The 26,990-nt window shown below is 40.6% G+C and overlaps 1 protein-coding gene across 5 annotated transcripts in view; it reads left to right on the top strand.

Moving 5' to 3' along the window:
• Positions 1 to 26,706, top strand: part of CALD1 (caldesmon 1) — a 189,071-nt gene extending 162,365 nt beyond the window's left edge. For 4 of the 5 annotated variants that reach the window (XM_055334651.1, XM_055334650.1, XM_055334654.1 and 1 more), the window contains 8 exons: positions 4,243 to 4,507; positions 7,467 to 7,607; positions 12,925 to 12,968; positions 13,069 to 13,147; positions 15,108 to 15,245; positions 15,901 to 15,996; positions 21,207 to 21,287; positions 24,270 to 26,706. In XM_055334651.1, the coding sequence (XP_055190626.1) occupies positions 4,243 to 4,507; positions 7,467 to 7,607; positions 12,925 to 12,968; positions 13,069 to 13,147; positions 15,108 to 15,245; positions 15,901 to 15,996; positions 21,207 to 21,287; positions 24,270 to 24,278 (853 nt within the window). In that variant the 3' untranslated portion in view covers positions 24,279 to 26,706. The remainder of the gene's footprint in view (positions 1 to 4,242; positions 4,508 to 7,466; positions 7,608 to 12,924; positions 12,969 to 13,068; positions 13,148 to 15,107; positions 15,246 to 15,900; positions 15,997 to 21,206; positions 21,288 to 24,269) is intronic. The other variant, XM_055334652.1, reaches the window with a different exon arrangement.
• Positions 26,707 to 26,990: the final 284 nt, after the last annotated feature.

Here is a 26,990-nt window from a genome sequence, read left to right as displayed (position 1 = left end):
GCAGATTATACCAAGGATTCTATAGAAAGTGCAAAAGAGGCATTTGTTTTACTTTCCATCTATTTTTAATGAGGTAATTAAAGTTTTTTCTGATTATAGGAAAAAAATGATACTCATTTTGAAACACTCAGAAAATAGAAGCACAAAAATAAGTACCCACCACCCACCAGTAACATTTTATCCAGATATTTTTATGTGCATATATTCAAAATAGACAAATATATATAGTATATGTATGTGTGAGTGTAACTATAAATATATTTTTGAGTCTTGCATTGTACATAACAGTATATCATAGCTACCTTTCTTTTTTTTTTAAGATTTTATTTATTTATTCATGAGAGACACACAGAGAGAGAGAGAGGCAGAGACACAGACAGAGGAGAAGCAGGCTCCATGCAGGAAGCCTGATGTGGGACTCGATCCCGGGACTCCAGGATCACGCCCTGGGCGGAAGGCAGGCACCAAACCGCTGAGCCACCCAGGGATCCCCTATAGCTACCTTTCTGATCCATAAGCTTACAGTTAATAATGATAGTCTTCCACCAGACGGATGTACGTATATATAAAATGGGTGGATGGATGTATATCAAATAAGTCATGATTTATTGAACGGGCCCCTAATGATGGACACTTTCATTGTCCAAAATAAAGACTGAGTGACACCTAGTGGAATCCAAAGAAGTTTGCATAGGCGTGTGTTCCAGGCCAACTCCTGTGCACTAACATGATGAACACAAGGAGTGAGCAAACTCATTTCTGAAGATGGAAAGACCTTGAATTAACACAGAGAGATCTTCTCTCTGGAGTCACAGACCTGTGAACTTATAAGAGCCTGAAACAGCAACATCAAGTTTTAAGGGACCCTCTGACATTTGTTTGAGTTCAAAATGAAAGAATTTAACTGTCAAGAACTTAGAACAATATTTTAAAACCTTCTAACCTCAACTCTCAGTAAGAAATAAATTTGACATCATTACCCAGGACACAGCTACATATATACTTAAAACTGAAACAAACATGTCAAGAAATGGTACTTTCCCTTGCTCTGCAATGCACTGTGATGTTTTCTGTTTTGTTTTTTGTTTTAATGTTGATTATAATCCACAATATTGATTTTTTTCATCCTTCACTTTAAAAAGCTTGGAAAGGACATAGTATACTCAGAACTACCTCAATGTTCAGGGGTTCCTGCGTGGCTCAGCCAGTTAAGTATCTGACTTTGGCTCCCATCATGATCCCAGGGTCCTGGGATCAAGCCCTGAGTCTGTCCCCTGCTCAGCAGGGAGTCTAATTCTCTCTCTCTCTCTCTCTTTCTCTCTCTCAAATAAATAAATACAATCTTTTTTTTTTAAAAAAAGAACTACCTCAATGTTTAAAAAAGCATGAGATGTACACATAAGATCGGTATTCGTAAATATGTAGTCTTGAACTCATTTTCTGTTTTATTCTTTTTTTCTTGTGTCATCTCTAGAAACACTGAGCCCTTCTCCATGTGGAATAAATGATATCAGACAGTGGTAATTCATCTGTTCCTTAGACACAGCATTAGGGATGGGTACCTGTGTTCAGGGCTAGTTAAGCCTGACCTCACTGCTTGTTAATAATTACTTAAGTAGCTGGCAAGTTGCATCTTTGTCTCTTAGTTAAGGATTGTCTGTAACTAGGCACACTTTTAAGGATACCACTAAATTATCCTAAATAAGTGCCAGGAGGATCCAGCTCCAGTGAAAACATAGTCTCTGCTGCAGTTGTCAATAATATGTTTGGAGACAATTATCAATGTCAAAACTCTACTAGATAGCAAATTTATTAAAGGAGCTCAGGGTCAATAGGTGGTAATGATCTCCCCCTTCTTTTTTTATATGATTTATGTAAAAACACTAAGAATACCAGTTCTGAAATAAAATTTTAACATAAGGACCCCTGGGATAGTGATCTGTCTCTAGTCTTAATATGTTCCCAATTCTACAATAAAATCCCTATGCATCTCCTTAATCCCCAGAGAAAACTTCAACATAATTTCAATCTTTTCTTTTTTTAAAAAAGAGTGATTTTCTTTCTTTTTAAATTTTTTAGAGGGGCATGTGGCAGAGGGGGAGGGAGAGAGAGAGAGAGAGAATCTTAAGCAGGCTCCATGCCCACTGCAGAGCCCAACGGCAAAGCTCAATCTCAACAACTCTGAGATTATGACCTGAGCCAGAATCAAGAGTCAGATGCTCTTGATGCTCTTAACCAACTGAGCCATCCAGGTGCCCCTAATTTCAATTTTATTTCTAACTTGTAAAAAACATCCATTTTCTTGCTGTTTTATGAGCTGTACCATCTGATGAAGCATTGCTTCCACTGGAGCATGGAAGGTAGTTAGGCCTAGACTGTAGAAATTCTAGAGACTTACATGTAGGAAACATCCCTCCCAGTCTCTCTAGTCCTCAGGGTAGTTGGTGAGAGGTAGAGGCTAACATCCTGGATTCCATTGATTTTTTTTTATGAAAACCATATTTAACTCTCCATATAATTATAGTTCAGTGGAAAGAAAAGTAGAGAAACCCTAGAATCTGATAGAGAAACGCTTGAATCTGGTCATGGCTCTTACTTTCTTACTACCAAAAGTTGGGGCATACTGTTGTCTCTCTCTCACCCATTGCTTCCTTATTCATAAAATGGAGGTATTAAGGTAACCTGCAAACTCCTTAGTTATTGTGACTACTAAATGAGCTAATAAATATGAAAAGGGTCTATAAAACATAAGTAACAACCCTAACTACACCATATCAGAGCTAATTTAGTAATTTTAAGTCCCAGTTAGGAATATTTGTGTCCTGTTGGACCACACAAATTGAAGCCCTAAGGTAATGCCATCATTACGAACTGTCTTGGAGCACCTATGTGAGAATGGACATATATTTCTGTATTTATAGCTCTTAATCAAGAGGCAAAGGGTAATTTCATCTGCCAGAGATCAGCTGCTAGAGTCAAGTTCAAGACAAGGATGTGGATAAGCAGATTTTTATTTCAGTGCCTCCCCTAGTTTCAGCCATCTTTTCCTATCTCCAGTTACTGGGCCTTTAAGTCTTCCCTCCTGATCCATGATTCTAGGCAGATCCAAATGAACCGGTAACTTATGGTAGAGAACTTTACTAGGGTCACACCTAGATCTTAGTCCTCCATCTAATAGCATTGTTTTGCGAAACATGCATTTCTTTCCAGTAACGACTAACATTTATGATGATATAGAAGTCAACATTTTTTTAATATGTGATCTCATGGGATCTTAAGAACAGCCCACTGAGGCAAATAGAACAAATAATATTTGCCCAGTTTTTCCATATTGCATCATGCATGGATCATGGATTTTTTTTAATTGTAGTAAAACACATACCATACAATTTACCATCTTAACCATTTTTAAGCATACAACTCGGTTGTATGAAGTACAGTCACATTGTTGTGAAACATCTCCAGAACTTTTTCATCTTGCAAACTCGAAACTCTGTACCTGTTAAATAACTCCCCCTCCCTACAGCCACTGGTAACCACCATTCTACTTTCTGTTTTGCTGAATTGACTGCTTTGGATCACTCCTATAAGCAGAACTGTGCAGGATTTGTCTTTTGGGGACTGATTTATTCCACGAAGCGTAATCTCAAGGTTCATCCACCTTGTAACATGTGACCGATTTCCGTACTTTTTAAGGCTGAATAATATCACACTGTGTGGATGCACCACTTTGTTTATTCATTTGTTGAGGGATATTTGGGCTGCTTCCACCTCTTGGCTCTTGTGAAGAATGCCGCTGTGAACAAGGGTGTGCAAATATGTTTTCAAGATCCTGCTTGCAGTTCTTTGGGCCATATACCCAGAAGTGGGATTGCTGGAGCATATGATAGTTTTACTGTTCTTTTTTTTTTTTTTTTTTTTTCTTGAGGAACCTCGCTACTGTTTTCCATAGCGGTTGCACTATGTTGCCCATGTTCCATTTGCCATGTTGCCACCAACAGTGTCTGTTCGCCCGGCTGCACAGCTAGGAAGCCAAGGCCAAGTGGCAGAGAGGAACCCGATTGGGGCCTTGAGATTCCAGGCCCACCCCGAGCCCCCCTGGGCTGGTGTGAAGAGCCACTGTGTCCTGATGGGCAGTGGAGATTTCTTTTGGCCTGGGATGCAAAGCAGCGTCCGTGCTGGGCGGCGGGGAGGGGTGCCCGAATGGCCTGTGTCCAGCTCCTGTGCATTTGCCCCCGACAGCCGCCCGGGCGCGGGAGCGAGGGCCAGCGAGGCCAAGGAGGCCGAGGGAGCCCCGCAGGTGGAAGCGGGCAAGCGCCTGGAGGAGCTTCGCCGTCGCCGCGGGGAAACCGAGAGCGAGGAGTTCGAGAAGCTCAAGCAGAAGCAGCAGGAGGCGGCCCAGGAGCTGGAGGAGCTGAAGAAGAAGCGGGAGGAGAGAAGGAAGGTGCTGGAGGAGGAAGAGCAGAAGCGGAAGCAGGAGGAAGCAGAGAGAAAAGTCAGAGAGGAGGTAAGCAGGGCGCAGCCCCTCCACCCCGTGACCCTCCTAGCCCAGGGAATGAGGTGGGTTTTTTTGTTTTGTTTTGCTTTTTGTTTTTTTTTTCCCCCATGGTGGAATGCTGCTGCTCTTTTGAGCATGGACTCTTACAACTACATTTTAAGAATATTAAAGTTGGGGCACCTGGGTGGCTCAGCGGTTGCGCACCTGCCTTTGGCTCAGGGAGTGATCCTGGAGACCTGGGATCGAGCCCCGCATGGGGCTCCCCGCAGGTGGCCTGTGCTCTGCCTCTCTCTGTGTGTCTGTCATGAATAATGAAATCTTAGGGGAAAAAAAATAACAAAGCTAACGCGCTTGGCACAGTTCTAAAACCTTTACGTGTAGTAATTTATATCCAGTTATAAGAACTTTCTGATGTGGGTGATCTTATTATCCCATTTTTCAAATGAGGAAACTGAGGCACAGAGTGGCATTGGAACTTTCCCACATCCCATTTGCCTTAACCCATTCCCCTGTACTGTCTCTCAGTAAAGAACAGAAAGCAGAAGGGATCCCTGGGTGGCTCAGCAGTTTAGCGCCTGCCTTGGGCCCAGGGCGTGATCCTGGAATCCCAGGATCAAGCCCTATGTCGGGCTCCCTGCATGGAGCCTGCTTCTCCCTCTGCCTGTGTCTCTGCCTCTCTCTCTCTCTCTCTCTCTCTCTGTGTGTGTGTGTGTGTGTGTGTGTCTCATGAATAAATAAATAAAAATCTTTAAAAAAAAAAAAAAGAAAGAAAGAACAGAAAGTAGAGATCCAGGATGAAAAGGTCTACAGATTAGAACCAAGAGTCACATGATCATTATTTGCTGATATTTGAAGAGTTTTGATAGAGATTTTTTTTTAATAGTTTTTCTTTACAAGGGCATCCGTCACAAGCAGGGGCAGTATCTGCTTTGTTCATTCTGTAAACCCAGGACCCAGCACAGTGCCATGCCTGTAGCGGGAGCCCAGTAATAATGAACAGATGAATGTGCTCCGTCTTTTAAGACAGAACTAAAAACAACAGATAGAGTTACAAGGAGGCAAATCATGAAAACTGAAAAAAGCACTTAACCAACTACAACTTTTCAAGGTGCATTCTTTCCTTTCATCCTGAGGTGCGTTATTATTCTCATTTTATGGGCAAAGAAAAGGGAATTGGGTTATTTGAGTGGCTTATGTGAGCTACTTGACTGGTAAATGGTGGAATCAGTATTGGGACCTCAATTCTCCAAACCAGCTTAGAGCTTTTCCCTCTGATCTTAAGAGATGGTGACCTTCCAGCATTTGAACCATGCAAAAAGACTTCCGATGGCTTTCTGACACGGATCCTCTGCAACAATTCCCCCGACCTGCAAGGGCGGTTTGATTAAATTATTCCAAGGTATCTTCCAACACCGGCTCTCAATGAGCCAGTTGCCTTTGGCTGGGAAGTGTTTGGGATGCTAGTGCTTTAGAATTAAACATACCTAGGCTGGCATCCTTTGCCGCTTGCAAGCTGGGGACCTTGGCGGAGTTACTGAACTCAGATAAGCTAAGACTTCTTCTCCTTACCTGTGAAATAATGTCTACTTCCAGCATTGATGCCCGGATTAAATACGTCATTGCGCTCCTGATGCCTGGTAGTTACGGTTATTCTTATCATTGCTGTTAATGCTATTTAGAGGAGCAGAGTATCAATGAAGGCAGAAAAGAAACACTAACTCTTAGAATTGGATTGGACCTAGTTGATTATCTGGTCCAGCCTCCTACCAAACAGTCTTCAATCAGTGGAGCCACAATAACAAATCCCCGTAGACTGGGTGGCTCATAAACAACAGAAATTTATTTCTCACAGTTCTGGAGGTTAGGGAGTTCAAGATCAAGGCTTTAGCAAATTCTGTGTGTGGTGAAACTCCACTTTCCGGTTCATAGACAGCAGTCTTCCCACTGTGTCCTCACTCGGGAGGACACAGAAGAGAGCTCTGGGTTTTCTTTGAGAAGAGCCCTAGAAGGGCCAATTCGTGAAGGTTCCACTCTAACCACCTCCCAGCTCCTAAAACCATCACTTTGGGGGTTAACACTTTCATGTATGAATGGGAGAGGGGCCCAAACGCTAAGCCCATAACACAGAGAATCCTTCTGCTGGATGAACAGCCAGTCTCTGAGAATAGACAGTTTGAAAACTGTGAAAACTATATGATTGTCTCAGCAAAACATTCACAGAGGTTATGCAACTTGATCAGAGCTCTGAAATGTTTTGCCTGCGAGAGAAGACAGGGGAGGCTATTACAGACCAGGGATGAAGGCACAGAGGGCTTAATGAGACATACTGTGAACTTCTGTGGCTGCTGTGATGCAGTGTCTATGTATTTTAGTTTTGTCAAACCATCTAAAGCAATCTACTCGGTTTATTTGAAGCTGAAACAAGCATAAAATCATCTCTTGTGCAATTTGGCAAGTATAATACCTTAGATTTATGTAACTTTGCACATCAGTTATCCCATCTGTCTTCACAACTGTCCTAGGAAGGAGGGAGAGAAGGGGCATTATTCATTGTATCTACACAGAGACGCAAGGTCTGCGTTAAATGACCTGACAGGATGGTGGTGACAATGATAACGATCACCTTCATACTGAGCACAAGGTCCAGCGTTTCACACAGGCTTTCCTCCTGTAGCCCTCACGACAGCTATTAGTATCCCCATTTTACAGATGACAGATGGAGGCCCAGAGCAGAGAGGTGACGTGGCCAAGGTCACACAGTTGGGAAGCGGCAGCTCCAGAGTGAATCAGGCAGTTGGAGCTGCAGGCTCTGGCCTAACCTCTAGCCACCGCCCTTGAGGAAGGGCTGGCATCCAGTCCAGAACCTGGCTCATTCCCTCTGGGACTAGTGCTCTTTCCCCTACAGCACTCTTTTCTTCTGGCATGAAGCTTGTACTAATGTCCTTGTCACTTGTTCTTTCTTTCCCAGGAAGAGAAGAGGAGGCTAAAGGAGGAGATAGAAAGGCGACGGGCAGAAGCTGCTGAGAAACGTCAGAAGATGCCTGAAGACAACTTATCAGATGACAAGAAGCCATTCAAGTGTTTCACTCCTAAAGGTTCATCTCTCAAGGTATTTTTTTATTCCCAGAGTGCCTTCTTATTAACACCTGGGTTATAATGTGATGGAAACTTAATTTTAGCCCCTTATGTAGTTACTCATTGTCCAAAGCCTTTGCTTCGTTTATCTTTTTACTCCTTCTCTCAGCCTTTTCACAGCCTCTCTTTGTAACATGTAGGGAGGAGAGAAATAAAGTGGAGAGCTTTGTACCTCTTGTCCATTAGATGCTTTGGTCTGCATTAAAGTGACAGCGGTTATCTCGAGATTTTACTGACCCGTGCCCTCCAGATGCCTCCTGGCTTTAAGCAGTTGGAAATGGAAACATAGAAAGTTTATGAACTGGGCAACTGTATTATAAAGGTTTGAGCTGCTTTCCATGCTGGCTGTTCACTTTTTCTTTGTCATTATTCAAAGTAGGGCAGCTGGAAATGGTACTGGTCAAATTTGAAAGCTGTTATCACTGGAGGGGATGAAATGTGACTTGGGTAGGGTCCTTTGCCAGGATGAGTTTGGTCCCATCACTGCCTCCAGGGAGCACAACTCCTGGGGCACTTGGGTAGCTCAGCGGTTGAGCATCTGCCTTCGGCTCATGTCATGATCCAGGGTCCTGGGATGGAGTCCCGCATCGGGCTTCCAGCAGGGAGCCTGCTTCTCTGTCTGCCTATGTCTCTGCCTCTCTCTCTGTGCCTCTCATGAATAAATAAAATCTTTCTTAAAAAAAGAGCACAGCTCCTAACTGATGGAAGCCAAAGTGCTAGCAGGAAAAAAGAGAGCAAGCAAGAGGGAGCCCAGGCAAGGAGATGAGGGAAGGGTTGACATGCAAGACAAAAGAAAACAGAAGCAAAAAAGTGCTATCTATTATTTATACTCAGTTTTCCAATTATTTTGAAATAATGTGTTTTGTTTTGAGAGTGAACGTTTGTGGAACACCCAACATGGTGAAAACAGTCAATAAATATTTGCTGAATCAATAAATGGATGAGTGAATCTTCAGAGATTGGAGCTTTTAACATTTTAATTTCTCCCTCATTTTCCATCAACCTAACTAGGCTAGCATTGATGATAAGCAAAACAAGTAGAGAAGCATAGCCAGGCTCCAGCTGCTTAACTATATGCATGTGTGTGTCTGTAATTGTATGTGTGAGGTCATCTCACGTGGCCCACTGAAATGACCAAAAGCCAGTTACTTAACATTTTACAGTTATTACCTGTTTCACAGGAAAATCAGCATGTTTGATCCTTAAGGAGCTTCACTTAGTCTTTATGATCATCTGGGTCCCAAGCATAGTCTGACACCTGCCACAGAAGGTCCTTATGTTGAACCCTCTCTTCTCAAGATCTGCTGCAGGAAGAATCAGAACTAAGCCACAGGAGGATTTTATTGTTTAGTATTTGATATTTATAACATACCTAATGGGCGGTATGTACCATGAGGGAGAGAAGTACAAAACAAGGTCACTGCCCCTATGGCATTGCCCTAGTCAGCTGCTCAGGGGAATTCAAGAATTGCCAGGTAACCAAAGGCAGACTACCAGCACAAGATCTCAGAGCCGAGCGAAATGAGTAGAGAGAGGCTTTGTGGAGTGGATGGTTTTATGGGGATACACTGAAATTTGGATCTCATAAAGGTATCCTATGTCCCAAAATATTATTTTGGGTTCTTAAACCATTTAACAATATAAAACTCAATCTTAGCTTGAGGGCTATGTGAAAACCATGGTGCACATGGGCCATAGTTTGCAGACCCTGCTGTAGAAGAAAGGGCAGGATGGCAAAACAAAACAAACAAATAAAAAAAACCCAACCAAACAAAAGCAAAACACAAAAGCAAAGAAACAAAAACCCCAGTCAGTTCAGGCTATCTCTGTGCAGTAACCAGAGCTCATTCTGTTCCCAGTCTGGGTCCTCTGTGTTCCTGGCTCATCAATAATCAGAGAAAGCCATGTTCTCTCTTTCTTCCCTCCTTGAAGTCCCACCCAAGCTAAGCTTTGTTTGAACAGTCTTGGTCAAAATAAGATGAAGAAAGTCGTAGTCATCTAAGCTTCTAATTGCTCTTCTTTGTAGGAGAAACTATAGCCCATCCTCCTTTTCTTCTTCAAATGTCTCTTTTACTGAATTTTCCAACTTACTTCTCTGGTCCTTCCCTCCACCAGACTCCTGGCTTCTCATTTCATCCAGTGTTCCTTTGGAAGCCATTCATCCTCTCCCTCTGCTAAAGAGGCATGTGTGAGCAATCAATTTATGTTTAAGAGAAACAAAACATTTTTAATTCCTACATAACAGAGACATACTTTCAGGAGCAGACAGTCTATTACTTTTCCCCATAGTATGTGCCTTGAAGAATTTGCTGTGGCTCTGGTTTTAGAGCTCAATTTCATATTCTACGACTGAATTCCTACAGTTGTTGATACTCTTGGCCCTGTGACTTTTCTAAGTGGTCATAAGTTAAGACTGTAGAATGCCAGTGTAAGGGAAAACATTTGCTATTTGACCTCAAAATATTATCAACTCATGTATTTTGTTAAGTTCTCATGACTCCTTGTATTCCCTGTCTGGGAAATGCAGAGCCTGGTTTCTCACAGTGTTAAATTTTGTTAGTGGTGAATGATTTTTCTTATGTAAAACATGCACAGAACAAATTTTAAGTAAATTAAATTTAAAATTGGGTTTTTATTATTGTTGTTTTCATATTTTGGTGGTGGAAGGGGTGTACAGTAAGGAGAGAGCCGATTTTCTAAAATTAATAGCGTGCTTTGCTTTTTCCCTTGAGTTTTTTCAGGACAACAGTGCCACCTCTTGGTCTTCAGAAGAACCAACTGCTCTCAAAATTGTTAGGTGTATAAAATTTAGTACACTTTGTTACATTATCTAGATTAAGTTAAGGATTTTCCAATAGGAATGAATCAGTAAATGGATGGTGAGACCTGACAAAATGTGATAGTGAAGTCAAGCTGTATTTGATATTATAGATACAAAAGGAGATGTCAGGTTCTGAGAATCTCCATAATTTGAGTTAATGGGATAGCCAGGGTTAGCAAGCTCATCCTGGAGTCAGGAGGATGCTGGAAGTGCTATAAGGAACAAGCGTCCCCTCGGCTGCCCTTCCTCTCTCCTTCCACTATGTGTTACATTCCTGCACCCACCCCCTGCCCTGCATGTGTTCCCCCAAAATCTTCATGCATGGGTTTGCTCTGCCACAAATGTCCTGCTCCCCTGTAACTCATAACTCATGCACTCCTACCCCCCACCCTCACTTCCATAAACTCATTGATGAAATTCTGTAAACTATAAACTAAAACTACTCAAAAACTTCTCCACTGACCCAGAGAGTCACTTCTCCCATGGTCACAGCATTTTCTTCTTATCTTTACTATGGTTCCTATCATTGAATGTTAAGTATTTTATCCATATGTTCTACTAATCTCCTCTACTAATCGTGTCCTTCTTAAAGAATGTCTTATACATTGTTGAGGGTTCAACTTTATAGAGTACTCGATATATAATTTATTGGTTAGTTGTTTAGCTGACCGGTTGGCAGGATCAAAAGTAGGATGGATGGATGGATGGATTGATGGATGGTTGGATGGTGATGGATGGATGGATGGATGGATGGATGGATATTAAAAGTGCCAGTGCATTGTACAGTTTTAATGTATTTCACCTTATTCACCCGGGAGCTTTTTCTCCGGCAGTGTACTTCTACATTATATTAAAATCAGAAAAATAAGATTTAAGACACTTTGCATCCCATAAACTCAAGGCTACTGGTAGCACTTTTTTGCATAAAGTTTTATTTTTAATGAGTTGGTTTTATCATTGTGAGAAATCATTGGAAAAAATGAAATGCCCCCGCTAACATCTATAAAAATGTTATTCAACTGCTATTAGAATGAAGCATTTTTTTTTCCAAAAAGCCTAATGGTGTTTATTAATACTGCACGAGTCCCAGGACAGTCCTGGCCAGAAAAGAGCCACTAACACCTCAGAAGACTCTAGGGAACACTCAAGCACACCAGCCTGGGGGAGCTGAGGCCTCATAGATTCCTTGGCTGCCCTGACCAGGGCAGAAGATGGACCCCTTTGGCACAGGCAGTCATATACAAATATTTTACTATTTGCTGATTTTGGTGGGTGATAAGTGCCAGAGGCAATTTCCCCCCTGGAGCTGGGTGTCATAAGGAGTCAACAGATAATTGCTGACTTACATAGAACATGTGATTTGAGTGATACAGTGTCAGTAAAATATAATGTCTGATTTAGTAGCTTTAGTTTTAGCAAAGGGAAGTTCCTAGCTTTGAAGAGAAAAAGGATTTTATTAAAGGCTACTGACCTTCCTGTTTCATATGTATCCATCAGTTTTTCTGGCCTTGTTTCCGTCATTCCCCCCTTGGCCTAACAAAGGTTTCACGGGAGCCTCAGCCCTGAGGAGCCATGCCCTAGTCTCGATCTACTCATGTCTCTATCTTCCACATTCAAGGCAAATTAAGTTCAGCAGTAGGCTTGACAGCTGTCTGTTAGAAAGCCAGGCCAAGCAGGAGGTGAAGAGTTCACAGTTCCTAGTTACCTTTCTTACTTGATCCTATTACACATGTAATATGTAGTTAAAACACTGTGGGGAAATTTTGTTAGATAACATGGTCTATCTGTACTCATATAAATATGTCCTAAAGGGCAATAGCATGTGCTTTGGGGGGGGGGGGTTGTCTTGAAATGTAATTATTTTTCCACTGATTTGCATTATTTCAGAGGTATTTTTATTCCATTTCTGTCTGGTCTTTAATTTGCCTCCAGAACTTTGTATATCTTCACTCTTTATCGTTTTCCATTTGTTCTCTCCAAATCTCACTCTCAAATACCTCCTAAGTAGTTTTCTTCCAGCAGAATTACTGGGCACAATACCCTATCACTCTTACACACACTCTGGTGCTTTTACTCACTAAGCAACATAGACTGAGAAACATTGTATATATATATATATACATATATACAAATTTGTGTATATATATATATATATACATTGTGTATATATGTATATATACAAATATATATGTATATATATATATTTTTTTAAAGATTGTATTTATTTAATCATGACAGACACAGAGAGAGAGAGGCAGAGACACAGGCAGAGGGAGAAGCAGGCAGGGAGGGAGCCTGACGTGGGACTCGATCCCGAGACTCTGGGATCACGACCTGAGCCGAAGGCAGATGCTCAACCACTGAGCCAGCCAGGCATCCCAAAACATTGTTTATAAATAGCAAGCATGTGTGGCTGAGAAACATTGTTTATAAACTGCAAATATTAACTGGGGTTTTTTTTAATCCCTAGATTGAAGAGCGAGCAGAATTTTTGAATAAATCTGTGCAGAAAAGGTAAATATGGTTGGTTGTTCAAATGAGAATCATCAGCTGTTATATATGGAATGATTCTTGTATTTTTACGTGTGTATGTGTGTGTTTATTCACTTAACAGTGGTGTCAAATCAACTCATCAAGCAGCAGTCGTCTCCAAGATTGACAGCAGATTGGAGCAATACACCAGTGCAATTGAGGTGAGGTGGCCTAGGAGTCGGGGGCAAACAGAAATTGACTCTGTGGATGAGGGATCGTAGAGGCTTAGGACAGTAATCAGGTCCAGGAACCACATTACTGTGTTAGAATATTAGTGATGCTTCATTATACTTTGAACTAGTTCTACAGAAGAGCAGTAACAAAGATAAATTATAGAAGGTTTTAAATAAATTTTCGTATTCTACTTTCAGCCAGAATATTCTTTAATGAAGCTGTTACTCTTTTAATGAATGGGCTCATTGGTATTAAACTATATTACTTGTACATTCATAAGCATATCTAAAAATTCCTTAACGACTTTTAAAATATGTTCCCATATGTAGTTTTAACAGTTGCAACCTTGGTTAATCCTTTTTTTTTTAACTATAAAAACATTTAGTATCAAATAAAAGTAGTAGTATAAATTAATAGAAAGGTGATAGCCAGACCAAGGTTAATCATCATTAATTTCAAACTGATTGCTTTGGGCTTGAAAGGCCACAGTTGTGTTTTTTGTTTTTTGTTTTTTGTTTTTTTTTAAGATTTTATTGACTTATTCATGAGAGACACACAGAGAGAGAGAGAGGCAGAGACACAGGCGGAGGAGAAGCAGGCTCCATGCAAGGAGCCTGATGTGGGACTTGATCCAGGATCTCCAGGATCACGCCCTGGGCTGAAGGTGGCGCTAAACCGCTGAGCCACCTGGGCTGCCCTTTATGCTTCTTTCTGTTCCAACTTTTTCCCACCACTTTCCCCCAAAAAAGGGGGTGGGTTCTACACTATTTGGATATAAAGTATATTTCCAAGTACCAAAGCATTTGGTACCTTGCCATTGATCAAGATGTATTTTTTTCTCCTTTTGTAGTTTTAGTCAATGGTTTTAGCCTTCAGATCGGAATACCTACTGTAAATTAATTGGCTCAGCTTGGCTTGATTTTTCTCCTCTCCTTTGAACTGCAGAGCAGAGATAGCTATACAATAGTTCACAAACAAATGATAAGAGGGCATAAGGAAGAAAGAGGTCTGGATGATTTATCAAATGAGTACTCAAGTCCCAGCACTCAAGAGTTGCTTTTTCACAAGATTGAATGTCCAATAAAATGTAAGACAGATTGCAGATAGTGATTCTCTGTGGTTGAGTCGACCAGAGCTCTAGCAGGCCTTGCAGCTCGTGCCCCAGGCCACAGAGCAGGACCACCAGAGAAATGCATGACTCTGGTTATGCCCATCACTACTGCTGGAAACAGGTCTTGAATGCACAGCTTTCATTTTTACATCTGTTCTTTCCTCCTTCTGGTATATTCTCCATACACAGGTCTCTCAGGTTTCCAACACGTCCTGTCGTCGGTCCTTTGTATGTAGAATTGGCATTGCTCCTTCTTTTTGCCTCACCACTTCCAAACCTTCTGTTGTCTCTCAGTTTAAATGTCACTTCTTCAGAGTAGCCTTCTTTCTTCCCTAAACTAAGTATTATTCCCCTCATGTATGTTCTCTGGGCATGCTTTATAGCACATTTGTCTTTCAGAACACTTACCACGATGTGAAATAAATACTTGTATAACTAGTTACTGTCTTTCCCTCCTATTAAGATGTTAAGTCCCCTGGAAACTACAGAGCAGACTGTCTTGAGTAGCTCTATAGCCCCAGAGCCTAGCACAGTGCCCTGCACACATAAAGCACTTATCTATTGGAGAAATGACATGAAATATCACCTCCACAATCATTGGTGTCCCAGTAAAAGGAATCATTTCATTTTTGAAAGATCCTCAGCTGTAGGCATTATGGTTTATGTGAGGTCTGTATACCGTCCGAATGTAGCTTTACAACAACTTTTGGTGAAGGTGAACTTTTTAAAATATCATAATGAACTTTGAATGATAATGTTGAGGAAGACAAGCTCACCGTAATTTTATGAGAGCAAACTTATCAGCACCCACCCTAAAAATAATTCACACATTTCAGGGAACAAAAACCACAAAACCTGTAAAGCCAGCAGCCTCGGATCTTCCCGTTCCTGCTGAAGGTGTACGCAATATCAAGAGCATGTGGGAGAAAGGGAATGTATTTTCGTCCCCTACTGCGTCAGGCACACCAAATAAGGTCAGTATAGGATTCTGGTCTTTTAATTTTAGAGGTTGGGTTTGTTTTTTCCTTTTTTTTTTTTTTTAAAGGAATCACACTACTTAATTATAAAATCAGTGAAGAAGATGTTAATTCTTTCAGAGACAATGAGTTCAGGAGCCTAGACTGTGTACTATGCTCTGGCCACAGTATTCCAAATGAAGTGCCTGAAATTAATCGCCCACCCCTGGAGTTGGGAAGGGGGTGACGTACAGGGGAAAGAAAACCAGCTAACATGGTCTTTTTTTTTTTTTAAGACTTTGTTTATTTGTTTATTGGGGAGAGGGAGAGAGAGCACAAATGAGGGGAGGGGCAGCGGGAGAGAGAGAAGCAAACTCCCCACTGAACAGGGAGCTCGATGCAGGGCTCCACCCTAGGACCCTGGGATCGTGACCTGAGCTGAAGGTAGATGCTTAGTGACTGAGCCTCCCAGGCACCCCTAACATAGTCTTTAAATATCAAGCTTAAGGCTCATTTTATTCAAACTATAAAATATAGAGATCAATAATTGATTAGTGTCACATGATGGTTATGCAAAGTAATATCTAATAATAGTATTTTGAGGTTACTTATTTTGAGTCTTTTCCAAGTAAAGTTTTTTTTTTTCTGTAATAATGAATTATTGACTTTGTAGGAGACTGCTGGCTTGAAGGTGGGGGTTTCCAGCCGCATCAACGAATGGCTAACTAAAACCCCAGATGGAAATAAGTCACCCGCTCCCAAACCTTCTGTAAGTAGCTTCGAGTTATTCTCAAGTTTTTTGATCTCCCAGTTTCCAACACCAGAAGAAAACAAGCTGTTCGTCTATTTGCCTAGGAGAGACAATGCTCCTATTCTTTGCTGTCACCCTGAATAACAAAAGAGGAGGGTCTCAGATTTAGAGAGCACATCTAGAGCAGCCCATACCCTTTGCCCCAGAGGGTAAAATGGAACCACAGTCACCTCTACACCCTGAGTGGAGTAGCTCGCTGGAGCTCAACGCTGTTCACATTTACAATCTTAACCGGTTTGTTTAGCTTCCATTCTATAAATCACAGTTAGGAATTTGAAAGTGAAAATGTCAAATTATCTTGGCCACGTCTCAGTCAAGAGCACTCCTAGACTTATTCCCAAAAGAATGTGTGTGTTGGCTATTTTGAACAGATATTTTCTAATTTGCCTAATTTCTGTAACTTAACGCAAAAATATAGTTATTGGGCAGTTGTTGAAATGATTGCTTTGATTTTATTGTCAACACCTCCAAAGGAAAGTCGTTTGGAGAAAAAGAACAAACAACACAGTAAAACTGGAAACTATAAAAACGGTTATGAATGTTATTTTTGGAAATCTAACATTTTCTTATTAAGTGTGGCTATCTTACTATAAAAATGTCCTCTTAAATTTTTCATTGAATGTCTGTGATAATTGCCTTGCATTTATCATTATAATCAAAAGCCTTATGAAGCTCCCTACTATATATTTGTGGACTTTCTCTATTAAGTTGCTTTTATACCTTTGTTGGTGCCCAAGGGAGCACAGCTTCCATTGGTATAAACTACTCCAAGCTAGAGGTAGAAGAAAAGCCTTGCTAAATCATCAACTGCTGCATTGCTGACCATTTAATTGCATCGTTGGGCTCCATATTTAATCTCCAAAATCATCAGTACAGTTTATCACTTTTCCAATTTAAAAAGAAAAAAAATGGCAGTATTTCCATACATTTTGTGGGCATGACTTCATGTAGTCACTTGATTACCATTCAGCCTGAAATTTTTTTGCATGAGGGCTTTCAGGAAGTATAAAACTAATGTAAACCTAAGCTAAAATTGGAAAGTCTACATATTGAAAAAAAAAAATTCTTTACCTCATCCAAATAGATACAGAAAGAGGGGCCTTTACCTAGAGAGAGTTTAGGCGATGGATCATACCCAAAAGGTCCGTTCTCTTTAGTGCTTCAGATTTCCCCCAGCATCCAGGGTGACCTACAGAGTAGAAATTTCTTTTATAATGGTGACTTATATAGGTTTTGTGTGTCCAGACCAGTGATTATTATCCCTTCTGAATCTTGGACCTCTTGAAACCTAATAAAATTTAAGGACCCTCTCCTCTACAAACATGAATTTGATACAAATTTAGCAAGCTCATGGACCCACTGAAGATCTCACAAGATAGAAAGGCTAAAGAGAAAAAGGTATATGCTTTCCTATTTGATGAGTAGGGCACATCACTAAATGAGATGATTATGTTTTCACATTTACAGTATTAACAATCTTACTCATTTTTAGACCATACTATATTCTTGTATTTGGCCCAGGACTTGACGTCTACTCTTTTAGCAGCACCTTAACTGATGAGTTTGCCATCAACTGTGTTATCCTAATGGGGAGGTTAAGAGATTTAACTTAGTTATTAACACAGCAGGTATAATAACTGTGCAGGTTTCCATTCAAGAAAAGCCCACTTTCTGGTAGGACCAAAAATTATTATAAGGAAATTAGAAAAACCATTGCCTGCCTTACCTGTGATTTAGGAAGCAATTCACTAGACCATCTCCTAGAGGATGGAGAGGAAAGGAAAGAAGGAAGCAACAATTCGTATAGATTGTGGTGACGTATTTTTTCCCATGTCCCATTGGATTTGGCAGGCTAGTGTGGCTCCTTGGATGAAGGTCTGATCGGAAGGAAACAAATGTAATGATGTAAATAAAAGCTCGTTTGAGTGTACTTGGTAAGCAGATTTAAGCTTCATGCACATCCCAGGCTAACTACCCCCAGTGCCATGTTAAAGTCTCAATAAACAACATGGCAGTCTCTTTGCAGGAGGACATGACTTGGACCCCAGCAAGGGCAAGAGGGTAACCAATAGACACCCTGGGTCTGGCAGAAAAGAGACAAGATCTCTGAAATGAAGAACAGGCTGAAAGGATCCTGCAGATGCATAAAACTTGTTAGGAAAAGGTTAAGTCTGGAATGGCAGCTTAGAAAGACAGGCTAGTGTGGCTCCTTGGATGAAGGTCTGATCGGAAGGAAACAAATGTAATGATGTTGTAAATAAAAGCTCGTTTGAGTGTGCCCAAGGATCTTGTGCAGGTCTTGTTCAGGAGGTCTCACGCTGGTGGCCTGCAGCTAAGATCTGTGTAGTTTGGGGGCTGGTGTGTTTTATTTCCCTTTATAAATTTGTAATTTGAACATGTTTTTGAGGTGTGGAGGCATACATTCTTGAATTCCCTGATTCCTTTCATTTTTTTTTTTTTTTTTTTTAAGTCTCCTTACACCAGGCCTCTTTAGGCATTTGTGTTTCCAGCCTGGCCCTTGACAGCAGGCATCTAAATTTGACACCCTTGGGATTCTAGGCAGCCTGAGCCTGAGCCCAGGATGTCAGAGGATTACCTAAAGATAACAGCAAATAGGAGGCCCCCCAACTGCGCCTTCTGGTTTGGGATCAGAGAGGATTTATCCTCAGCTCCTTGTTAATATTCCTTGGTATACATGGGTGGAAGGGAAAGCCTGAGTTTGTTTTGGCAAATGTGTGACATGTGACCACTAAGGGAAAATTAGAGGAAAATTCTTTCACCAAAATAGTCCTCACCCAGTGAAACCTCAAGAAGGAAAGAAATAATCCATGAGACTCATGTTCTGTTCTAAAATTCCCTGAAGAGAAAAACCACCCTCTACCACTAGTTATGTAATAATTTTAATATGTGCTAAAAATTAAAAGTGTTCAAGGTAGTTTGTCAAATTAATATTTTTTAGGGTGCCTGGAAATTATTCAGAGTGAAACCCTGATCTGCACCTGATTCTTTACTGGGACATCTACTGGGATTTGTGGGCAGAATTTACAGGATTTTGGTGTAACTTTGTAACTGGAATTCAGTTCTGAGTATGTCTGCTTTATCTGGTTTGACTTTTTTTGTGTCTAACCTACATGTTATATACAGCATTTTAAGTGCTAATTTGTCCTTCTTTTTGTTTAAACGAACCTCCAACAATGTCTTTCTCAGCTGAATTCTCTTCTTCATTTTCTGATCTCTGGTTGATTGGAAACCTGCTTCTCCTGCCTTCATTTCTCCCTCTTCTTCTGCAGTGGGTCTTTCTCTAGAATATAGTCTGGTCAGGTAATTCCATTTATTTTTTCCCCTTTGATTAAAAATGCCAACTTACCACTTGGATGTGAATATTTTCTTAAGATGGACTCCTTAGACTGTGTGAGTGCTCTCAAAAGATTAATGGGCAGGAGTTAAGGGAAATACAATTCACTTTCTTCAGTAGAACATTCATGTGAAAGAATTATAATTGTTTTATATGAATCAAATAAATAAAGTAATACTAGCCATAATAGCCACTTTCCAGAGCTTCCATTAGTATGTTCCTAATTATAGTTTCCCCAATTTTAAAAGTCTTCCAGACAATTTGGCAACTTCTACCTATATTGGCAAATGTAGTGGAATTCTTCAAAACAATCTGATTTGTTGCTTACTGGTTCCAAGTTAAATAGGTGTAACTCTCTAAAAGAATATCAGGAATCCATGCCACAACAGAAATCCAGAAACTCGGTAAGATTAAGGTAAATCTAAAATGCTTCACATGGTACCATTTAACCAGTGCGTTCTCAGTGTCAAGATTTCAATAGTATCTATCAAAAATATGTCCATTGAGACCAGTGTCTGTGGATAAATGCAATTGTTATTAGCTTTGCCTTCCTAATGAGAAAAGGTTTTGCCAAAATAAACATTACTATTTCAGTAAAACACATTTATTTTCTACGAACCACCTTTGCCAAGTACTAATGTAAGCAAATGCTGGAAGAAAAGTAAATGGAAACAGAAATTTGGATCCTTATCCAAACCAGATTAATTATGAGGTAGTAAATAACCAATCAAAGCTATGTAACTGTTGCCAATCGTATTTTAGGGTTTTCTTCCCAAGATTTCCACATGCTCTCACACATGTCATCAACTCAACCTCTCTTATGGGTACAACTTGTGGTAAATCTTCCCTTTTGTAGGGCTAGGCTCTACTGATCCACTTCTGAATTACCCACTTACTCCTCAGGAAACCCAAAATGATTTTAATCTGAGGAAAGTGCAATTAGAAAAGTGTCTTAGATTGAGCTGCCCAGAGGCAGACCCTAATAGTAATTCAAGTATAAGTAATTTACTTGGGAGGCAAAGAAAACATTCCAGGAAGTGAGTCAGGGAAAAGAAGGTAGCCAATAAGGCTATTAAGCAACTCACCACACGGGCTATTAAAACCTAACCCACCGGGGCGACCCTGGAAGCCGCCATAGAACACATGCTTCACAGTTCTACCTGGGGCGTGAGTGAGCCTGAGAAATATTCTTGCACCAAATCTCATCAGTGAGTGATTGAGGACTGCTCCTGGGTATGTTAACTCTCTGAACTTCCAGTCTGCCTCCTGGGTGAGCAAAGTGGACATCTGTAGCCAGAGAAAGTCCTCACGCAAAGAAATGGAGTGTTGGCATTTGGAAGTCAGGCTGGTATGCACTGAAATCCTAAGGGTTTAGGGGATACAGCAGGATGCTGAAAGAAAGTTCATCTGCAAGAGGTGAAAGAAATGCTTATCTGACCCCAAAAGAATTATTTAAAAGGAACTTATGTTCTATTCACTTCTAAGAGCATAGAAAGTTAAAAATGACTACATTGTGTGAAGTATGCTTGCATTCCAGTTCTGCTGATCAGCAAACTGTAAGTCCTTGGTGGAGGACGGGAACTACATGCTGGTTAATTCCAGCCCATTCTCATATTATAACATAGATCCAAACATCATAAAAAAGCAAACAGTGGCTAATGATCCTTTTGATTCTACACATTTTGAATCACTAGGATCAAGTGTATCAAACAAGAAGCTGATTCAAACAAACAACAGAAGTGATGATTTATTTGTATCTGGCCAGAAAATATGAATGGCCACCTATCAACTTTTTCTGCTTTTTCTTCATTAGGATTTGAGGCCAGGAGACGTATCTGGCAAGCGGAACCTCTGGGAAAAGCAATCTGTGGATAAGGTCACTTCTCCCACTAAGGTAATCTACTGGGAAGATTTACTTTTCATAGGTTCTTCTCCTGCCATATCCTCCAGTGTGACATCCCAGGATCAAATGAGAAATATCACTGATCCACATAGCCTTTACTAGGCAACCATCAGCTTCTAAAAACTTATATATGGTGCAATGAGAAATGAAGTCACAGGCCCTTCAGAATTGTAGGCTTGACAGTCATAACAACATAAAAAGTCTGGACCTGTAGAGTGGTTCACAATAAGACATTCTAGAAGCACCACAGTGGTAGGAGTGTTGACAACAGAGGTTGTAGGTTATATACTTCCTTACACGGTCCAGACTTGGAGCCACAGCCATTTGAAGATCACCTAGGGAGAAACCTCTATCTCCCTAAGTGGCTCCAGAGCTGCTTTCTGGAACCATTACACTGTCAGAAGCCTAGGACCCAAGGTTGCTATGGCAAAAAATTAATATAAGTCAGGCAAAACTTGCCCCCCTATAGAAACTCATGGCTAAGAATGCTTGGATTTGTCTTTCGTGTGTGTGTGTGTGTGTGTGTGTGTGTGTGTGCGCGCGCGCTCTGGTCAATGGCTATGCTTATTCTTCATAAAGGAGGCTCTGAACAATATCTGAATGATGCTCAGACTGATCATAGGACTCCTTGTTGTCCAAAGAACTAATTCATTTTGGCTGTAGCCCTTCCCCGTTTTGAGCAGTTAGCCCAGTCTCCTCCTTTCATAGAGGGAAAGTGGGAGAGAAATCAGAGAGCAAGCAGAAGCAGGGTTAGGCCAGTCTGCTTAGGGGACGATTTAGAAGCACTTTTCAAGCAAACCCAGGACTGAGGAACCCCTCGAAGGCAACCAGAGGATCCCTACTGTTCCCTGAAGCAACAGAATCTCACTTCCCTTCTCCTCCCTTCTACATGCTCCTATGTCTGGCACAGCTGCCTAACGTGCTGTTCCATCTCTCGATTCGTTGGTTGCTCTTACATTCCAGCAAAATCCACTGGCCCAGTCTCTCTATTTAAGGCGGTTTTTACATAACTTTTCTAAGTCATTGCTAAACATATTAAAAGTATCTGGTAATAATTATCACCACTACTCACCACTATGTCCACTCTGCAAGGCGCTGCTCTACCTTCTCAATCTATGTTATCTCATCTGATGCTCCCACCACCCTGTGGAGTGGATCTTTTTATTACTCCCCCCCACCCCCCCGTTTAGAGCTGTGGAAAACAAAGCACAGAGAGGTGAACTTCCCCAAAACCACACAGTGAATAAGTTAGCAAAGCCTGCGTCAAAACTCAGGCAGTCTGGTCTGAACCTGCGTTCTTAACCACTCTGCATGTTGCGTTCCTTTGAGGGTTGCATAGTCAGCAGAAAAGAGAAAGCTTAAAGTTCCTAGCACAATTTTCTCCTGGTGGAGGGGGGTGGGGGGTAGGGGAATGGAATCATTTATTAGTTTCTAATTAAGACAAAGGATGAACTTCTATTGGCCTAAGCCATCAACGGCCCCTCTAGCATCCATCTCCGACCTCTCGGAAATGGCAGTCCAAATGTCTATATGGGCTGCTTTCTGAGAAGAGGGCGCCAGCTATTCATAGCCTATCAGCACGGGTTTCATGAAGCCTCTCTGAGTAATATTCCGCTGAGCCAGAGTTCTGGGAAGTGGAGTATGGAGACCATCTGGAATGGTAACCACTCAAGAGAACACCACTCACATTCAACACCTGAATGGTACTGCTTGGAACTGTGCAGTGTGGTGGTACAAGGTGGAAAGGTGACAGGGTGAGTCTTCACCTACACTGCCCACTCATCCTCGGTCTTTACCAAGAAGCTCTCTGTACCGTGATCATGATCATGATCATAATAATATAACCGTGAGACCCAGAGCTGATTTTATGAAGTAGCAGAGTAGGTGACTCCTTCACTCCAAAATGTCAGGCTCACTACACCTCATGCAGTTACTCTTTTGAGATGGAAGTGCACATTCGAAAATGCAGAATGTGGTTTATGTATACAATGGAATATTCCTCAGCCATTAGAAACGACAAATACCCACTATTTGCTTCAACGTGGATGGAACTGGAGGGTATTATGCTGAGTGAAGTAAGTCAATCGGAGAAGGACAAACAGTGTATGTTCTCATTCATTTGGGGAATATAAATAATAGTGAAAGGGAATAGAAGGGAAGGGAGAAGAAATGTGTGGGAAATATCAGAAAGGGAGACAGAACATAAAGACTCCCAACTCTGGGAAACGAACTAGGGGTGGTGGAAGGGGAGGAGGGCGGGGGGTGGGGGTGAATGGGTGACGGGCACTGAGGGGGGCACTTGACGGGATGAGCACTGGGTGTTATTCTGTATGTTGGTAAATTGAACACCAATAAAAAATTAATTTATTAAAAAAAAAAGAAAGAAAATGCAGACTCCCCACACTGGTATTCGTGAATATGTCAGCAAGGATTTCTAGCAACTAGCTGAAGAAAAGAAATGGTATACAAATAAGAGTGTGGCCCAGATAAGTTTCAAGGTTCAGGGTGTAAGAATAGGAGGGAAGAAATAAAAAACAGGAGAAGAGGAAAGATAAACACATTCTACTTCTCCATTGTCCTTGACGTGGCCAAGACTGAGCCATTCATCATGTGTGCCTGTTCCAGAAAGCATACTACAGATTACTGGCCCTTCGAGTAAAGTTTTAAAAAGAAAACACACACACACACACACACACACACACAAAAGTCCTTGACTGTGAATGCCACAAGCAAGGCTAATGATCAAGATGAGGAAGGGGAACATAAAGAAGAAAGAGAGAGAAGTAAAAAAAATCAGCCAAAGAGAGGGTAGACTAGAAGGTGAGGAGCATATCTGAATAGAATACCAACAGTAATCCTCCCTTCCATAAATATTTATCCCTACCATATTTCAATTATTTTTTTTTCTTCCTCTGACACAAAACATCTGGCTGGAACGCCACGGCCTGTGAATTTAAAGCTCTCTTCTCTTAGCAGGTTTGAGACAGTGCAAGAAAGAACCCAAAGTAGCCGCTCAAGATGCTGGACCAGCTCAGTTGAAGAGGGGCTAGTTTGCTCTGTTTTATATTTATGTTGATTTACTAAATTGAGTTCATTTCCTCTTGTTTTATTTTTCATTATCCCAGTAAGCCCATGTATATTGTCACTATATTTAATAATCACAGTCTAGAGATGTTCATGGTAAAAGTACTGCCTTTGCACAGGAGCCTGTTTCTAAAGAAACCCATGCTGTGAAATAGAGACTTTCCTACTGATCATCATAACTCTGTGTCTGAACAGTGATACCAACCACACCGGAAGTCAACAAAAGGAGCTTCAAGTTGAAAATTGCCTGAGGAACGTGTGCAGTGCCCAGAAAAACAAAACCACGAGTGGTTTTGTTTTGTTTTGCTTTGTTTTGTTTTAAATACAGAAGTCATGTTGTTTCTGCACTTTAGGATAAAGCATGGAAGAAATTATCTTAGAAGGCAATTCTAACACTTTCTGAAAGTAGACCATTTCAGATTTGAGATACTGCAATAATGATTGTCTTAAAAAAAAAAAAGATGTACTGTTAAGGTATTACTTTTTTCATGCTGATGAATATCTAAGTTGGATTATGATGTTAGCTGACATTGGTACTGATTCTTTAGGTTGGTTGCTTGTGGATTTCTTTGGTAGCAATAGCAAACCACATTTTAGATGACCTGATCATGTATGTATGTGCATACACATATGCAAACACACTAATGGTAGAAAGCTTTTTTATGTGCTAGACTATTATATTTAGCAATATGTCCTTGTAACTAGCCAATATCACAGCTCTTTAAAAATTAAAAATCACAATATTATATTAATATTTCGTATTTGCCAATAGATTCATGGCAGGATAGGTATTGATATGTTTCCAGTGTCCAATAACCTGTAAGAAGAGAGATTAGAAGTGTCAAAAGTAGTTGACATTTTCTATAAAGCATAGTATTTAGTTTATAATTAAAAACAATCTTGAAGTCCAGTGTGTATTGTACTAAATCTACCATCTGGGTCAAACTCAAAGCTGGCTCAGAACTCTTTTCTTAAAATCAAGTCCACAGTAGGTTGGCTTAGATGGTAAATGAGGTCTCTTCCTTCTCTAAAATTGGAAGACAAGAATTTTTGTCACAAAACTGTACAGATTGGAATTACACGTGTGGGTATACTGAGACCAACTTTGGCTAATGTCTGGAAGCAGAGAAGAAAAGTGAGCAAAAGCCAACATGGAGGAGCCATGACAGTGTTTCCATTCTTAATAGACTGAACTATCTTTTAAATTAAACTTTTCTATTTTTATTCGTCATTGGTACTCATCATAAGTTGATACCACATTGAATTTTCAAAAAATATGTGTAACTTTTATTAGTTTTACCTTTTCCCCTAGAGTCTATCGATTTTCATTTTTAGATTTTACACACACAGTCTAGATATCACATCTTATTTTAGCGTGTAAGTATTCATCTGTTCTCCACAATAAGTGATTAAAGAGAACTCCAGTGTCTTGGCAATACCTTCTAGCATAGAAATATACATGCAGTGTGATTCTATAAACCTATACCTCATTTGACTTAACCAAAATTGTCTTAGTCTCAATTCCTACCACGTTGAGGGAGCCTCTCAAATGACTCTTATAATCTACAGTATTGCCCTAGAAGAGCTAGCCAGGGCAAGGCTGGCATGAGGAGTGACCACTGCCTTCCAAAGTCTGTTTTCCTCATAAATCAGTAAAGAGTTGCTGAATCCTCTAGCTTTAGCACACCTGGGCCAAAGGAGGGAAAGCCAAGCCAACAAGACTGCACAGGTCATCCACCCATGACAAAGTAGACGTGAGTCTATGATAAAACGAACTAGAATTCACATGCAGTGCCTGATTTCAGCATTGACTCCCATAATTGGAGTGAAATGGATCAAAATTTGAATTAAGGCCCATGGTGAGGGAACATTGCTTTGTTGTACTTTTGAATAAGAGCTTCTCCTGATCACTATTATATATTTTTTTAGAAAGTCTAAAGTTGAGAAGAGAGTATATCAGTCCTGACTTTTATTCCAATATTGGATGGAATAAGTTTTAGGGTAGAATTTTGTTCAGTTTGGATTTACTCTTTTGAAAAATAAATTCGTTTACTTGTTTGATTACAATTCTCTGTTATCTTTAAGAGGTAAGACTGCAAGGTGACTAGCGTGTTCTGTGAATCTGCCATTCCTAAAAGTTTTATAAACACTTGATATTTTTCACTGATAATTGATCGCTGCAATAAATATATATTGTGAAAATGCATCCACAATAAATGGAATTCCTCCAATGTCTGCCTTGCTTATCTTTATGCACTGTATTGATTACAAACAAGAGTTATATCTGTTTTAATAAAGATGGTGGCATAGCAAAATATGTATTTCAGATCGAGTCTCGGTTTCCCTCTTTAAAAAAGAAAAGCCACTTCATATTTTTTAAATAATTCTTATTACAGGCACTTTTCTAATGAAATAGTGAAACTTGCTCTAGTAGGGACAACTGATCAAATATGTATGGAAAAGGTTAAAAGGGAGTATTAAAAAAAATTTCTCCTTCCGGGGGATCCCTGGGTGGCGTAGTGGTTTGGCACCTGCCTTTGGCCCAGGGCGTAATCCTGGAGTCCCGGGATCGAGTCCCACGTCAGGCTGCTGGCATGGAGCCTGCTTCTC

The sequence above is a fragment of the Nyctereutes procyonoides genome, unplaced genomic scaffold, assembly GCF_905146905.1.
Source record: "Nyctereutes procyonoides isolate TBG_1078 unplaced genomic scaffold, NYPRO_anot_genome, whole genome shotgun sequence".
NCBI lineage: Eukaryota > Metazoa > Chordata > Mammalia > Carnivora > Canidae > Nyctereutes > Nyctereutes procyonoides.
The sequence above is the reverse complement of the archived record's forward strand: the minus strand, read 5'-3'. Positions and strand labels throughout refer to the sequence as shown.